This window comes from Manis javanica, chromosome 10 (assembly GCF_040802235.1).
Source record: "Manis javanica isolate MJ-LG chromosome 10, MJ_LKY, whole genome shotgun sequence".
Taxonomy (NCBI): Eukaryota; Metazoa; Chordata; class Mammalia; order Pholidota; family Manidae; genus Manis; species Manis javanica.
The window spans coordinates 69,267,817-69,282,141 of NC_133165.1; the positions used below are offsets into that span (position 1 = coordinate 69,267,817).

A 14,325-nucleotide genomic window follows, 5' to 3' on the forward strand; every position below is an offset into this window, starting at 1 on the left:
CATCTACCTTCATTAGGGATATTTGTCTGTAATTTTCTTTTTTGGAGGGATCTTTGCCTGGTTTTGGTATTAGGGTGATGTTGGGTTCATAGAATGAGTTTGGGAGTATTCCCTCCTCTTCTAATTTTTGGAAAACGTTAAGAAGAATGGGTATTATATCTTTTCTGTATGTCTGATAAAATTCCGAGGTAAATCCATCTGGTCCAGGGGTTTTGTTCTTGGGTAGTTTTTTGATTACTGATTCAGTTTCTTTGCTGGTAATTGGTTTGTTTAGATTTTGTTTCTTCCTTGGTCAGTCTTTGAAGGTTGTATTTTTCTAGGAAGTTGTCCATTTGTTCTAGGTTTTTCAGCTTGTTAGTATATAGGTTTTCATAGTATTGTCTAATAATTCTTTGTATTTCTTTGGGGTCCGTTGTGATTTTTTCCTTTCTCGTTTCTGATTCTGTTGATGTGTGTTGATTCCATTTTTCTCTTAATCAAAAGTCTGGGTAGAGGCTTATTTTGTTTATTTTCTCAAAGAACCAGCTGTTGATTTCATTGATTTTTTTCTATTGTTTTATTCTTCTCAATTTTATTTATGTCTTCTCTGATCTTTATTATGTCCCTCCTTCTGCTGACTTTGGGCCTCATTTGTTCTTCTTTTTCCAATTTCGATAATTGTGACTTTAGAGTATTCATTTGGGATTGTTCTTCCTACTTTAAATATGCCTGGATTGCTGTATACTTTCCTCTTAAGACTGCTTTCACTGCATCCCACAGAAGTTGGGGCTGTGTGCTGTTATTGTTATTTGTTTCCATATATTGCTTGATCCCTATATTAATTTGGTCATTGATCCATTGATTATTTAGGAGCATGTTGTTAAGCCTCCATGTGTTTGTGAGCCTTTTTCTTTGTTTTTACAATTTATTTCTAGTTTTATACCTTTGTGGTCTGAGAAGTTGGTTGGTAGAATTTCAATCTTTTGAATTTACTGAGGCTCTTTTTGTGACCCAGTATGTGGTCTATTCTGGAGAATGTTCCATGTGCACTTGAGAAGAATGTGTAATCTGTTGCTTTTGGATGTAGAGTTCTATAGACGTCTTTTAGGTCCATCTGTTCTAGTGTGTTGTTCAGTGTCTCTGTGCCCTTACTTATTTTCTGTCTGGTGGATCTGTCCTTTGGAGTGAGTGGTGTGTTAAAGTCTCCCAAAATGAATGCATTGCATTCTATTTCCTCCCTTAATTCTCTTAGTATTTGTTTCACATATATTGGTGCTCCTGTATTGGGTGCATATATGTTTATAATGGTTATATCCTCTTGTTGTACTGAGCCCTTTATCATTATGTAATGTCCTTCTTTATCTCTTGTTACTTTCTTTGAAGTCTATTTTGTCTGATACTAGTATTGCAACACCTGCTTTTTTCTCGTTGTTGTTTGCATGAAATATCTTTTTCCATCCCTTGACTTTTTTAATCTGTGCATGTCTTTGGGTTTGAGGTGAGTCTCTTGTAAGCAGCATATAGATGGGTCTTGCTTTTTTATCCATTCTATCACTCTGTGTCTTTTGATTGGTGCATTCAGTCCATTTACATTTAGGGTGATTATTGAAAGATACGTACTTATTGCCATTGTATACTTTAGATTTGTGGTTACCAAAGGTTCAAGGTTAGCTTCTTTACTCTCTTTCTGTGTAACTTAACTCGCTTATTGAGCTATTATAAGCACTGTCTGATGATTCTTTATTTCTATCCCTTCTTATTCCTCCTCCTCCATTCTTTATATGTTGGGTGTTTTATTCTGTGCTCTTTGTGTTTTCTTTGACTGCTTTTGTGGGTAATTGATTTTATTTTTTGCCTTTAGTTATTATTTGGTTGGTTTGCTTTCTTTGCTGTGATTTTATTTTCTCTGGTGACATCTATTTAACCTTAGGAGTACTTCCATCTAGAGTAGTCCCTCTAAAATACCCCGTAGCTGTGGTTTGTGGGAGGCAAATTCCCTCAACTTTTGCTTGTCTGGGAATTGTTTAATCCCTCCTTCATATTTAAATGATAATCATGCTGGATATAGTATTCTTGGTTCAAGGCTTTCTGTTTCATTGCATTAAATATATCATGCCATTCTCTTCTGGCCTGTAAGGTTTCTATTGAGAAGTCTGATGATAGCTTGATGGGTTTTCCATTGTTGGTGACCTTTTTCATCTCTCTAGCTGCCTTTAAATTTCTGTCCTTGTCATTGAGCTTTGCCATTTTAAAAATTATGTGTCTTGGTGTTTTCCTCTTTGGGTCCCTCCTGTTTGGAGTTCTGTGTATTTCTGTGGTCTGAGCAACTATTTCCTCCCCCAGTTTGGGGAAGTTCTCAGCAATTATTTGTTCAAATACACTTTCTATCCCTTTTTCTCTCTCTTCTTCTTCTGGTATCCCTATAATGCAGATACTGTTCCTTTTGGATTGGTCACACATTTCTCTTAATATTGTTTCATTCTTGGAGATCCTTTTATCTCTCTCTGCATCAGCTTCTGTGTGTTCCTGTTCTCTGGTTTCTAATCCATCAATGGCCTCTTTCATCTCATCCATTCTGCTTTTAAATTCTTCCAGAGTTTGTTTTATTTCTGTATTCTCCCTCCTTAGCTCTTGCATATTTCTCTGCAAGTCTATCAGCATGGTTGTGACCTTAACTTTAAATTCTTATTCAGGAAGATTGGTTAGGTCTATCTCCCCAGGTTCCTTTTCAGGGGAGACTGTCTGGGTTAATCTGGTCTGTATCAAATTCTTCTGCCTTTTCATGGTGATAAAGATAGTCGTGGTTAGTTGGCACCTGTCATCTGGGGGAATGTCCTTTCTTGCTAGTTTGTGGCCTTCCTCTCCTGGAAGAACGGCGACCTGTAGCGGCTTGTGCTGGGCAGTTGTGTGCAGACGCGGTTTCTGATTCTTGCCCGGCCACTGTGAGGGAAGCTCCTCCCGCGGTTGCTGTGGGCGTGGCCTCTCCTGCTATGGTGGAGCTGCGACAAAGTGGGATTGGCGGGAGGCTGTTTATCGCTGTGAGGAGCCTCGGAGCTGTGCTGCCTGCCAGGGGTTTGGGGTGCCGGGAGTTAATTGTGCCGGGACGCCTCCATCCAGCTGTGAGGTCCCTGTCCCTTTAAGAGTTTCAAAAAGCATTCGCTTTTCTTTGTTCCAGGGGCACCGGGTGCGGTGACCCTCTTGCCGTTTTTCTGTTCTGATTATCTAGTATCCAGTACCCCACACACTGTGTTTCTGCGCTCCTGTGCGGATGGCTAGGGCTGAGTGTTTAGCAGTCCTGGGCTCCCTCTCCCTCCCTGCTCCGACTCCTCTCCTCCCGCCGGGAGCTGGGGTGAGGGGGGGGTTGGGTCCTGCTGGGCTGCGGCTTGTGTCTTACCCCCCCCTCGTGAGGTGCTGGGTTCTTGCAGATGTAGATGTAGCCTGGATATTGTCCTATGTCTTCTGGTGTCTCTTTTCAGAATAGTTGTATTTGTTGAATTTTCAAAAATATGTATGTTTTTGGGAGGAGATTTGTGCTTCTCTACTCACGTGGCCGTCCTGGCTCCTCCTCCTCTATTGGATTTTATATGTAATGTGTATCTCTTCCAATAATGAGGGAAAATCTGCATAAAATTTTTACTTTTGAGTACGCACAAACTCTTAGCCTGAATGTATTATTTAATATTCTCCATATGATTTTCTTGCATTAATTTGGGTTAAATACTTTTATGTATTTAATACCTTAATTTTGAAAATTGTGTATGTCTAGTTTTTTATTGCTGTTTAGCTACAAAAATTATTTTGATCTTTGCCAATAATCTAGTAGTATGTGTCTTTTGTAGGTAGCCCAGGTATATTCATACTGAAATGACTTACGAATATGTTGTTCTAGACTTGTTCTCACTTCGATATTAGCCTGTAGTGATGTTTTGAGCTTTGTAGTATCCAGTGAAACATGATGTATATGTAAGTAGTTTAGTGGACACATGCCACTTTATCTAATACCAACCCAGAGATGCGTTTACTGTCTGAACTGGTATGGTATTTGGGCAGGTCACCATATAGGTCAGTTAATTATCTATCTTTTCTGGGCTGCCTTTCAAATGAAGTATCTATGAAGTGGTGCTGGTACCTGCATTCCTTACAGGTAGAGGTAAGATATGGATTTCTTTGAGTCAGTTTAGGAGTCTCATTGGAGGTGATAGTGATGAGTTATAGTGTTCTTGACTATATAGGAAGGTGACATACATGAAGGTCAGGACCAGTTGATCTACCTTTCGATCAGGTTCTGTAAGCGGGTATCTTCTAGGCAGTTTACCTTTGTGGAATTGATAATGTGAGACAGAATTAATGAAGGTCTTGAGTAACAGGATAGTCTGACATTTCCTAGGAAATCACTTTAGAGAAAAGTTTTTTTAAATTTCAGAGACGTGACATGCTTATGTCTGAGTTTAAATGGAATTTTATGATTAGAAATTTTAAGTATTAGAAGAAAGATAACATTTTTTCCTTTGTCCTTGATTTTAACAGATGTTCCTTATCTGTTGTGATGTTCACAAACCTAGAATTTTAAGGTTCTGAACACAACCCGTAAACTCAGAAAATGCTTTGTTTTACATAACTATAGTTTGGTTAAACTGAGGTCTTGACTTGAGTAGAAGGCTAATTTAGCAGAAGATTGAATGTGTTCACTCTCTTTGAAGCATTTATAACTTAGTTATGTTTTATATCCTCAATTCCCCACTGTTCATTGAGTTTTTGCAAATAAAATGTTTGTATATTCAGTCCCATGTTATTTTTTATACGTTACTTGTACATTCACTCATTGCAGTTAGTAAAAATAATTGCGAAAGAAAGTGAGGAAATAGTGTATTTTAGTCTTTTAATGACTTTCCAAGAGTATCATACCATTCATATTTGGGGGGGAGTTGAAAAGATGAATATTGAGTATTTGCTTTGTATACTTGGCCCTGTACTAGTTAGTTCACAAGTATTATCTCTAATTGTTAGAATAACACTGGGAGGTAAGTATATTGATCTCCATTTTACAGATGAGGAAACTGAGGCCTAGAGAGATTTAATTATTTGCCCCAAATTATTCAGTTAGTAAAATGGTGGTGCTGCAATTTGAATTCAGCCTGCTGGCTTCCAAAACTATGGTCAATTCTGGGCAAAGCTTATATTTTAAATAAAGATAACATTTTTTTTCAGTCTGCACGAATAGGATAATTATTTTAAAAAACTATTCTTTTAAAAAATGTGTGTTGCCATCTCTAATACAGGTGGAAGCCATAGTAATATGAATGCTACAGTCATTCCCTAGGTTCAACAAATTTCTGTTAGGCAGTCGTGAAGAGCACTGTCAGTACCTTTTAAAAAGGTGAACAAAAATATTTTGCCCCACTTTCTTGTTTTTAAGATGCTCCAAGTCATAGAAATGGGAAAAGCAAATGGTCATTCCTGTTCAGTTTGACAGACCTGAAATCAATCAAGCAAAACAAAGAGGGTATGGGCTGGTCGTATTTGGTATTCTGTCTAAAGGATGACGTCGTTCTCCCTGCTCTGCACTTTCATCAAGGAGATAGCAAACTGCTGATTGACTCTCTTGAAAAATATGTGGTATTGTGTGAGTAAGTATCAAGTTATTTTTTACTTATTGAAATTGGGTTGTTGTATTGGTCCCAAGGCAAACTATTTTTACTTGTTGTTGGACGTCAGTGACTTAAATGTAGGTGGAGGGCACAAATAGTGTTTTTTTCTGGGATATTGACTGCTTTGGGTGAGTGAATGAATGAATAAAATTCTGCCATTTGAGTTGTTTGGATCTGCAACTTAATCACCTTACTACTGTTACAAAGAAAAGAGTGATCTAATATTTTTTATATACATTTAAATGAATGATTTATGGATTGTATGTTTATCTAATTTACCTTTTATTATGTAGTTTCTGCTAAACATAGAGTTTTATTTGAAATGTTGCAAATTTAAGTCAGGCAAGTCTAAGCCTGACTTAAAGCCTTACTTAGAAGGCTTAAGTAAGAAGACTTAGTAAACCTTACTTAAGCCTGACATAGAGCCTTTTATAAGTTTATAAAATTGCAAGTGTGAAAGACAGGTTTTCACTTTCTCAGAATCTTGTGTCTTCAGTTATTCACCTATGTGCATTTGTACACACATACTCTTTCTCACTTTCACTCTTAAAAACTATATTTTGGGTATCTATTACATTCTGAGCATTGTGCCAGTTGCTTGATATTTAGTAGTGAACAAAACAGGCATGCTCATAGATATCTGAGAGTCTGTGGTCTTGTGAAGGATGCTGACCAGGAAATGACAATAAAATGCAAAAATTAAGATGGAAGAAGTACAAGGTGCTTTGGAAACTTGTACTTCCAAAAATACAGGAAAAGAGGAAGGGTACCTCGTTCAGACTGCGGAAAGTAGGAGCCAAGGAAGACTTTTTGGAGGAAGTAACATCCAAGTTGAGGCCAGACAAATGAGTGAACAATAGCATGAATGGGAAGGAAGGACAGTTAGAGAAAGGGATGTTTTAGATGGCAGGAAGAATGCAAGCCATGATGTGGTCACAGAGCAGAGGTTCAGATCACAGGTCTCCTCAGTTGGGGGAAGGGAGGGCACCAAATCTAAAGATGAAGCCCAAGAACTAAGTAAGGGCCAGTGGCATGAAGTAGGAGAATGAGATGAAATTAGAAGTATTGAATAAATATTGCGGGTTAGATTTTGTGACTGATGTGGAGGTGAGAATGGGAGAAGTTGAGATTTTTAGCTTAGGCAACTGTAGGGATGATTGTTAATTTCTTAATTATGTCTTTAATTCATCACGGAGTAATGTTATGCCTCATTGGTTATAAAAAGCTAAGAGTGATCTAAAAGTTGGAAGATGCTGTCTGTATTTTCTGAAATGAAATTCTCTGCCCTCCGTGTTGACCACCCTGGCTGGCACTAAGCATGCACATCAGTACCAGTAACCATAAGAGATTCAGGCCTGGTTGGTAGTATGTGCATCTTGAATGTTGAAATGGGAAGCTGTGAATAGGCTATATAATAGGTTGGGTAGATTTCAGGAGGGGTAATGTCATGATTGGGGCAGAAGATTTGACTATTAAATAGCATATGTTAAAGACTTGGGGGTTTTAGCAGCATACCAAACTCAGTATCACTGTTGTGATGTAACTTACAAAATAGCTCATTCGATTTGAAACTTTGTTGATTACAGCATAGTATGTAGGATGGAATGATCCCTCTCTACCCTTTACTGGTATAATCATACTTTAGAGAACTAGGCTCAGTTTTAAGCACTGTATTTTAAATGTGTTAGACTAACTTGTTTTACAGGGAAGAGATGACAGTGTAATGAGAGGGATCACAATGGTGTCATGAAAAACATTAGAAGGATATGGGGATTTAACTTGAAGAAGAGTTTGGGTGCGTCATTAAATAAAATCCAAACTTCTCACTATGGTCTTTGAGGAACTACCTTATCTTAGGTCTATTTATGTCTTGAACTTTAGTCTCATGCCATTCTTTTCTATATTCTAGCTACATGGTTTTCTTTTAGTTTCTGAAATGTCCTATTCTTGTTTTGGAATCCTATATATGATTTTTCTTTTGCCTGGAACAGTCTTCTCCCCTGTCTGATCCCTGAGGTCTCAGTCCAGAGGGGCTTTTCTGGATGCCCTCTTTCCATGTAATGTAGGTTCCCACTGCCATTCCTTTTCAGTGTCTCATTCCCTTGTTGGTTTCCTTCATGGCCCTTAACAGAATAAAATAATTTTGTCTTTACTTTTTTTTTAATGTTCTGCTTTAGAATGTTAGCCATAAAGGCAGGGATTTTGTTTGCATTTTCTTCTAAGTTCTTAGACACAGTGCCTGGCACATAACATTTCAGTAATCTTAGTTGAGTGAATAAAATGGGGTGGTACTTACCAATTCGACAAAACATTTTGAAAGGGTTGTTAAAGAAATACACTGTAGATTTGTATGACTCCAAAGAGAAATTAGAAGGAAGTAAGTTTTAGCTCAAGAGGCAGAGAGTTTTCTATCCTGGATGGGTTCAAGGATAGACTCAACAGTAAGTTAGGTGCTTATAAAGGTATGTGTGTCTGAATTTGTGTTGGTGGTGTAAGTGAGATTAATGAGGTTAATGAGGGCTGTAAGTGAAGCTTTGTTTCCTTTTGTGTATTTATAAACAAGTGGGAACTAAATATAAGAATCAGATGGTGATGAAAGTATTATTGGTGAGGCTTAGATAAGCAGGATCATAATAATTTACCCCAGATTATTTTTGAAATTATGCATTTATTGTCACTTCTGGACAACAACAGGTCTCCCTCAGTCAGATTTGTCCTTGCGAAGGGTTCTTTTTTTTTTTAGTGGAAGTGCATATTTCCAGTTGGAAACATGAAGCATGGGAATGGTTTTTCTCCCTATGATTTTTTTTCATTCAACAGTTTTTATATTTTGAAGGCCTTCTATTAAGACACCAGGCTAAATGCTGGAAAGTGAGCAATAATCAATGATCTGGCCCTTGCCTTCATGGAGTTTGTACTATTGTGGGACAGAGAAACATTGGTTATATAAATAAATGTAAAATTTCAGCTGTAGTAAGTGCTCTGAGTAAGAGGTATATAGCACTATGAGAGCATATAATCAGATACTGTGTAAGGTTTTTGTGTCAATTAATGGAAGCTCTGAGAAAGAATGGAATTAACTAAAATGAGGGTAAAGTGGGACAGGATATGAGTATAAGTAATTAGTTGCAACCTTAAATGACCTGGTCAAAGAGAACAACCTAGCAGAGGAGACTGACCTCCCTACACTTTGTTCTCTTATCTCTTCCTATTGGGATTTATTATTAAGTTTATGGTAAGCCAGATGTGAATGTTCTTGGGGGAGAAGATGGCTTTCTGGAGCAAGCCCTTCAAAAGCTACACCCCTAATATCAGCGACTTCTGCATTGTGTAGTCTCCTGTGACACTGGGTCCAGTACCCTCTTGCCCTAAGTGGTCTGAAATGCGTAAGCAGAGTATGTTAGTTATTTTCTTTCCAAGGTCCCTCTGTACCCTAGGCTGAAAAGAAGCACCCTACCATCGTAAATTATGCCCAATGGCATTGTGCAGTACAGTTCGGCAGAGAGTGTATGTTGAGTCTAAATAGTTGAATACAGATACTCCAATGAACAGTCACCAATATAAAAAAAAGTCCCAAATTTGTGTAAGTCGTCTCCCATTATCAGATCATTAGGCAGATATTAAAGGCCCTTGTTCTTTATGTTCATAGTTATTCAGATAAATGGATAACTAAAGTCCAAAGCAATGAAAATTCCCAAATATCCTTATTTTTTTACTCTACGAGGTGTCAACCATGGGAGCCTCATATCCTGTCCATGGAGTTGTATCCAAAGCAGAATGTTTCCAGAGATATCTTCCTGTGGTCAGAAATCCATTATAGAGATCAGAAGGAAGAATAGTAGTCCAGGAAATCCATGGTTCTTGCACCTTTACTGGGATGCCAGCCAGTCTGTACTAGGGTCATCCTTGTCTTCCTCTCAGTTCAAAACAAGTAGACAATTAAAACACTTTATTTTTTCTCTGATTAACCTAAATTGAAGAATGTGGTTTGTGTCTTCCTACTACTCCCTCTAGTGAATTAAGGGGCTTTTCCATACAAATAAACAGAAATTGCAGATATGCTAGGGATGTGCTAGAAGAGTGAGGAAAAGGCTGGACCTCCTGTATACAGTTCCTTCTTTCAGTCTCACCAGCAGGGTCAGTCATCACAGATGGCCAGCTTCTGGAGGCTTACTATTTCTCATGTTTGCTTATCTACTAGGAAAATCAGATCGTCCTATTCATTGATGTTTGTTATTGTTTTTAACTTACCACCATTTAAAATATGATATTTGCTTGGGTAAAAGAATCAGCTGCAAATACATTATTCTTACATTTCTGAGACCAAGTTGGTTGCTAGGATATGAATGAAGGTTATTGGTTTCATTAAAACTATTTTGTATATTGGGCCGTTTTTGTAGTGATAACGTAAATATCCAAGCAGTAAAATAATTCCTCTAAAAAGCCAAATTGATACATCATTATATAACAGCAACCGTTTTATGAGATTAGGTTCTATACTCATTTATTCATTCTCTTTGAGATAGATATATGTGTATCATGTATGATATATGTACAGCATACATATCAACAGTATAAATGAAAAATAAATTATATATATGTTATATATATGTAGCTGTAAATATTCTGTACCATTATAGTTTTTTTTTTTAACCTTTTTTTATTGATATCCTTTGCAGTGATATTTTTATTTACTTTTTTAGCTTTCCATATTGGTCATTCTCAGTAGCAGTGTAAAATAGTTACTGCTTCATCTCAGTGCACAAACATTCTTCAAAACTTACAATTTTTAAATTTATTCTGAGTCTTTGGGAGAGGCTCACTCTGAAGCTTGGGAAGTACTGAATTTTCAGTAGATACACTTTTATAGTAATGATATTAGATTATGGTTTTCTTTAAGCCCATTAGTGGGCTCTAATAGAATTGCTGATGTTAGCATCATTAAAAGTTCTGTCTTAACTGCCACAGTGAGTTTGAAAGTTTTGAATAATACATAAATATATCCATAATATTTCATCTTCCCAGATTAAATCAATGTGGTAATTTAAAGGTGAAACAGTATTCTGGAATGCCAGTCCTTTTGAGTAGCTATGCAATTGCCTAGCAATGTTCAACTTGTCCTTTGACTGATGTACTTTTTAAAATGTTACGTTTATTTCCTCAGCAGCAACCAAGTGTTAAATTTCTACATCTTTCCTCCTAGAATTTCCCTTCATCACACTGCATTGGGTATAAAATATGAAATCCTTCCTTGTTAAGAAAATATCTGTGGTTGCTTGGGCACTCATATCTTCTTTTCCATTTCCAGTTTAGTGTCTACAGTTTTAGATCTGGAGCCATAATAATTATCTGAGTTCATCTAGGTGAAGGTTGCATGTTTGTTCCCTTTCTGCATGCATAGCCGGTGTTTTGACTTTCATGACCATTTTTTACTTAGATTTTAAAGAAATAATTTGATTTATTGTTAGAAAGAAAATAATAACCACAATGCCAGCAGTACTGTGCTAGGAAAGAAAATGTTCCTATATTAGTTCCTATATGTTCCTATATTTTTCATTTCCTGATGCTACATTTAAAAGTTGACATATCATTAAAAAAGTGCCTTGTGAGAACCTACAGATTTTCATATTTACACATGATCCCAAAAAGTGTTCAGAAAAATAGTGTTTAATGAAAATGGAACATTTTAAAAGTTACTATTTTTTTTCCTACTTCAAATGATTCAACTTCATCTCCTTTTAAAAAGCCAGGGTTTTAGTAAGTTCCTATTGTTTCTATGTAATAATAACATCCCATTTTGGATTTCATATCCGCCTCCTAGCATTGCTGTTACATCCTGTTATGTTAAAATTGAGAAGAGATAACTGTTATTAAAGTTCTTATCTCAAACATTCATAATAAACTTAGATAGCAGCAAAATAACACATTTAATTTTTATTTTAAACACAGAAAAGTTGTGGATTTACTATATTATAAAACAGTTGAATACTACATTATAAAACAGCTGAATAGAGAAAAGATGTAATTCATCTAATTGAAATTAAAAGTCTGTTTGGAATGCATTTTACTTATTCTGTAGTTATTAAGAAATGTGGAGAAAAATGTGCTTCGAGAGCTTAGTAACAAGAACTAAAAACATACTGTTACCTGAACTGTACATTATACTTGTTAAATATGTGCATGTGTGTTTATAATTATGGTTAGCATAATTATGATCTTTAACAATTAATCTGTTTTATATTGTATTTTAACATCTTATCATTTTAATACTACTAAGCTGTGGAATAAAGTTGGAAATTACTTAAAAATACGACATTTTCCTGTAGTGTACATATATGTACTGATGAGTCCTAAAGTATGTTTTGACTTTAATTTTTGTGATGATAAAGACATATTTTAAGTTTTTTCTACTATAGTTCTAAACAAGAGTTTTGGATACATTACAGTTTAGACCTCTTGATTTTACCTAGAATAAAAATATACTTCCTCCTTTTTGTATTTGTTAATTTAGTATTAAGTGTTTCATTTAGTTTTGGATGGCATTTAAGATAGTTGCTATTGCTTATATTATATTAATGGAAAACAGTTCTAGAATTAGACTTAAGTTTAAGTGTTTTTCTTTTGTTAAGGAAAAGTATACAGTAGTAATTAATCAGGTAGTAATTAATGCAGTGTGCTAATTTTTTCTACCCATTCCTTCTTTTATTACAGATCTCCCCAAGATAGAAGAATACTTCTTGTGAATTATCAGAATAAGAGTCTTTCACAGTCTTTTGAAAATCTTCTTGATGAACCAGCATATGGTTTAATACAAGTATGTTTTAAAAATCTCATCTTGTGTTAATCTGTTGATCTGACTACATTATTTTATATAGCTCCTACCTCTCGCATTCTCAGGGATTGTACAGAATTAGGCTAGTGTCTCTCTATGTGTAAACTTTATGGCACTATTCTCTATAATTTTATAGAAATGACAATTTTCATATTTTGTAAGACTCAGAAACTTCCTTGGTTCTTAGTTACTCTTAAGGCAATATTTCCCTTTATCATAATATGGAAATTGGGCATCAGTAGATCTGTATTATCATAGTTTTCATTGATAGGTGAAGGTCCCTGGGTAGGCCACTCTGAATTCATTATTGATAAACTTAGACAAATATCTTGTTTGAATTTTTATTTTCTATCTAAGTGGGTTCATTTGGGGTCATGATAATCTAATTTCTCTTAAGGTATTTGAGTATATTCTTGTATTTGGCTGAAAATGTATACTTAACCCAGGCAGAAATCAAGTTATTTTTCTTTCAGATTTCTATGTATGGTAATGAAATGGTTGTTCATTCATTCATTTGTTAACTTATTCAACAATTATTTGAGTGCTTACTCCATCCCAAGTAATTCTCTTCTTGTTTCTGAAGATAAACAAGATAAAGAGCATACTTTCTAGAAAGGAGCTCAAGAAAGCTAAGCATCAATTAAAATACAAGAGAACAGTTTTACCTATTGTGAAAATAATCATTTTAAAGATAGACCTTTAAGAAGTAACTTTTTGCTCAATATGGATAACCAGGCAGTTTGGAATTTAGAAGTAACCCTGGCAGTAAGAAGACCTTTTACTATTTACCAGGACAGCACTGTCCAGAAAAAATACCTTTGTGGCATGTTTTAGTAGTCGTATAATTATATTAAAACATCAGCTAATAATTAAGTATCATGAACTTTTAAACTTTGTCATCAAATATTTTGTGTTAGATTAGTGTGGTACTGTACACTTCAAAAACTTTTTTTTGTGAAGGCAGGACTGCTAGACAGAAGAAAGCTGTTGTGGGCCATTCACCAATGGAAAGTAAGCACTGCATATATTTGATATATGCAGATTGAATGAAGCCTGCAAATCATTTGTTTATCTGCGATTTAATCAGTAGTCGTAGATTGCCATTTAATATACTATTTTTACCAAATGAAAAGATTGGTTTAGAAAATTAAAATTTTTCTTCCCAGAAAAAAAATTTTTTAAGATAATCTTAGAGCACTGTTTTAGTTCTGATTTCTCCCCTTTTAAAAAATATGCCTTTTGCCCATCATGGGGTAGTTTTATTCTTTATTGAATTAATAATGCTAACATTTTTTTTCTACTGAATAGAAAATTAAAAAGGATCCTTACACAGCAACTATGGTAGGATTTTCCAAAGTCACAAACTACATTTTTGATAGTTTGAGAGGCAGCGATCCCTCTGCATATCAACGACCACCTTCAGAAATGGCAGATTTTCTTAGTGATGCTATTCCAGGTTTAAGGATAAATCAACAAGAGGAACCAGGATTTGAAGTCATCACAAGAGTGAGTAGAGATTATCTTAATAAAGCTCACATTTTTAACAGGAGAAATGCTTTTTAAATGTGTAATGAGTTCTATAGAAATAGAAACTCAATTTTGGTTATATATGCCTCTTTCTCATAATCCTTCTTACGGCTTTTTTTTATTATAATTTTTTTATTAGGGTATTATTGATATACACTCTTATGAAGGTTTCATGTGAAAAACATTGTGGTACTACATTCACCCATATTATCGAGTCCCCCCCCATACCCCATACCCCATTGCAGTCACTGTCTATCAGTGTAGCTTTCTTATGACTTTTTGCTAACTAATATATCTAACAGCTATTAATGCTTGTCCTGCCACCAAATCCTTGGTTTG

The 14,325-nt window shown here is 35.5% G+C and overlaps 1 protein-coding gene across 1 annotated transcript in view; it reads left to right on the top strand.

The window, feature by feature from the left end:
• Positions 1-14,325, top strand: part of TBC1D15 (TBC1 domain family member 15) — a 124,481-nt gene that overhangs the window by 70,032 nt on the left and 40,124 nt on the right. The window contains 4 exon segments of the mRNA XM_073215602.1: positions 5,396-5,606; positions 12,339-12,441; positions 13,420-13,470; positions 13,768-13,965. Of these exon segments, the coding sequence (XP_073071703.1) occupies positions 5,396-5,606; positions 12,339-12,441; positions 13,420-13,470; positions 13,768-13,965 (563 nt within the window).